At 38.5% G+C, this 2,338-nt stretch overlaps 1 protein-coding gene across 2 annotated transcripts in view; it reads left to right on the top strand.

Moving 5' to 3' along the window:
* LOC111864887 (asparagine synthetase domain-containing protein 1) overlaps positions 1-2,338 on the top strand; it is a 16,118-nt gene extending 13,780 nt beyond the window's left edge. For both annotated transcript variants that reach the window (XM_023852478.2, XM_023852477.2), the window contains exons 5-6: positions 588-829; positions 1,812-2,338. In XM_023852478.2, the coding sequence (XP_023708246.1) occupies positions 588-829; positions 1,812-1,986 (417 nt within the window). In that variant the 3' untranslated portion in view covers positions 1,987-2,338. The remainder of the gene's footprint in view (positions 1-587; positions 830-1,811) is intronic.

Raw genomic sequence — 2,338 nt, 5'->3', positions numbered from 1 at the left:
ATTTTCTGAGATGTAGTGGGTCTGGAACGGGGTCCACTCAGCCTTGTGGGGATAATTGAGGAGCAATTTCAAGGAAGTGGCGGCTCTGGTCTAGAAAACCGAGATTGACCCTCTATCCACAAAAGTTGGCACTGACTTCGCCAACAAGCGGCCATCGCTCAGTCGGTATAGTCAGCTTGCAGAATACAGGTCATGGAGTTTTTTTTTTTTTGTGTTCAGTGTTATTGTTTTCATTCTGTTCTAAAAATACAATATAGCAGAGAACCACACTGGTTTCCTAACCAGTGATATAGATGCCATTTGTGACAACCAATGGCAGATTGCTTTTCCATATAATTTCTTCATCTCAAGTCAAATATTTTTCAGTATGAGTATACCATTGAGTATGCCAAGTCCTCATCAAACACACTTCACCCATGAAAGCATTACAGTTTTATGAGTATAGTATGAATGTTATTTAATGATTTGCGTTTGACAATGGACTTAATAGAACTTACCATCATGCAAGAATTGCATATCTTTCCATGCTTCTTAAAGGGAAATATCACATTGGTATTACTTTCCTTGCTTGTTATGTTACTGGTAAGGTACTTCTCCTTGGAATGGGAGCTGATGAATTGTTTGGAGGATATAAAAGGCACAGGACAGCTTTTAACCTTGGAGGATGGAGTGGTTTGAGGAAGGAACTTGAGCTGGACCTTGCTAGGATATCTACCAGGAATCTAGGACGCGATAATCGAATTGTCTCAGATCATGGTTGCCAGGGCAGGCTGCCTTACCTAGATGAATCTGTTGTTTCATACATCAGTTCCTTGCAGCCCTGGGAGAGGTATTTCACATTTTTCATTTTTACATTTCATAAGTTAAGATCTCAGTATTATCAACATTTATTAACTCTTTGGGCAAAAAGGATAAATGGAAAGAATTTGACACTTAAGTTTGTTTCTGTAGTGCACAATATTTTTTACTTTGAATCTTTATGCCAGTTTGCTCATAGTTAGGTATTATGACTGACACAGCTTAACATGTATTGATACAGTGGAAGCTCACAAATCTGACCTAACTTACAGTACCACCAAAGAAGAATCAGCACCTCCAGAAATTACAAATTTAATCTAATTATCTTACTTCCTAGCAGTAAAAATAAATTCTTGTGAAACATATTATGTGTGAATGGACCTGCCTGTCTAAGAGGTGAAAGATGTAACATGTTGTTGTTGTGAGGTCGGCGGCTGCAGAGGCAGTGGTGGTGGTGGTCCCCAGATGATAGACGATGATGATTGTGGAGCAATTGGGGAAAGGAAGATTGGCAAGGGAAACAAAAGTACTCGGAGAAAACCTGACCCAGTGCCACTTTCTCGATCACAAATCCCACATGGCCTGACCTGGGCTCGAACCCGGGCTGCTGCGATGAGAAACCGGCGGCAATGGCCCATGTAACCTGGTTACTGCTTGCCTCAAGTCAAGTATATAGTCTGGTATCTGCAGATTCAAATCTTTGTTTATATAAACTGCACATATATCTTTTTGAGTAAATAATTTTACTGAAAATTTTTATTTGAAATCCAGTAATCTCAACAATTCGATAGCCCGAACACACCAGTACTTTAATGAGTTTGGATTATTGGGATTACACTCTACTTACACATTGTTACCTCCAGGTTGCAGTCTTTCCTGTAGCATTGTAAGACACTATGACTGCCTTTTATGCATGACCACTGCGTGTGGTGAAAAGAAATTAAATTTGAATGCCTCAAGCATATGGCTGAACTTTGTATTAGTGTAGAGAATTTTATACTTGTTTCTTTCAGGTGCTACCCAAAGCCAGCTTTTCCACCAGGAGTGGGAGATAAACTGCTTCTAAGATTAGCTGCATGGAAACTTGGTCTTCAATATGCTGCAGTGCTACCAAAACGAGCATTCCAGTTTGGATCTCGAATTGCCAATAGCAAAGAGAAAGCAAGTGATGTATCCAGTAGATTATAGTTTTATTATGTAGAAGGTGTATCTTCACATAATTTAAAAAGTTCCCCTTCCTATGACATTAAAGAAATCTATACCTTAATGCAGTGGATCAGTAGACTTGAACACTGAAGCAAGGAAAATCTTAAGTGAATGAAATTTAACCTCTTACTGATTTGCACCACTGAAGTTAAGTGTTGAGTGAGGAGATATTTAAATTGAAGAACGTGAAGTTGGGATTCCATTATAGTGGTATTGTTTGAATTTTACAGGAATTTTCTTCTCCATTGAAAAAGGTTATTTAAAAGTTTTTAATTATCTTCATTTATATCCATGATTTATTTATACCGTCCTGCAGTGCACACACTCATCTATC

This window comes from Cryptotermes secundus, unplaced genomic scaffold, assembly GCF_002891405.2.
Source record: "Cryptotermes secundus unplaced genomic scaffold, Csec_1.0 scaffold2002, whole genome shotgun sequence".
NCBI lineage: Eukaryota > Metazoa > Arthropoda > Insecta > Blattodea > Kalotermitidae > Cryptotermes > Cryptotermes secundus.
The sequence above is the reverse complement of the archived record's forward strand: the minus strand, read 5'-3'. Positions and strand labels throughout refer to the sequence as shown.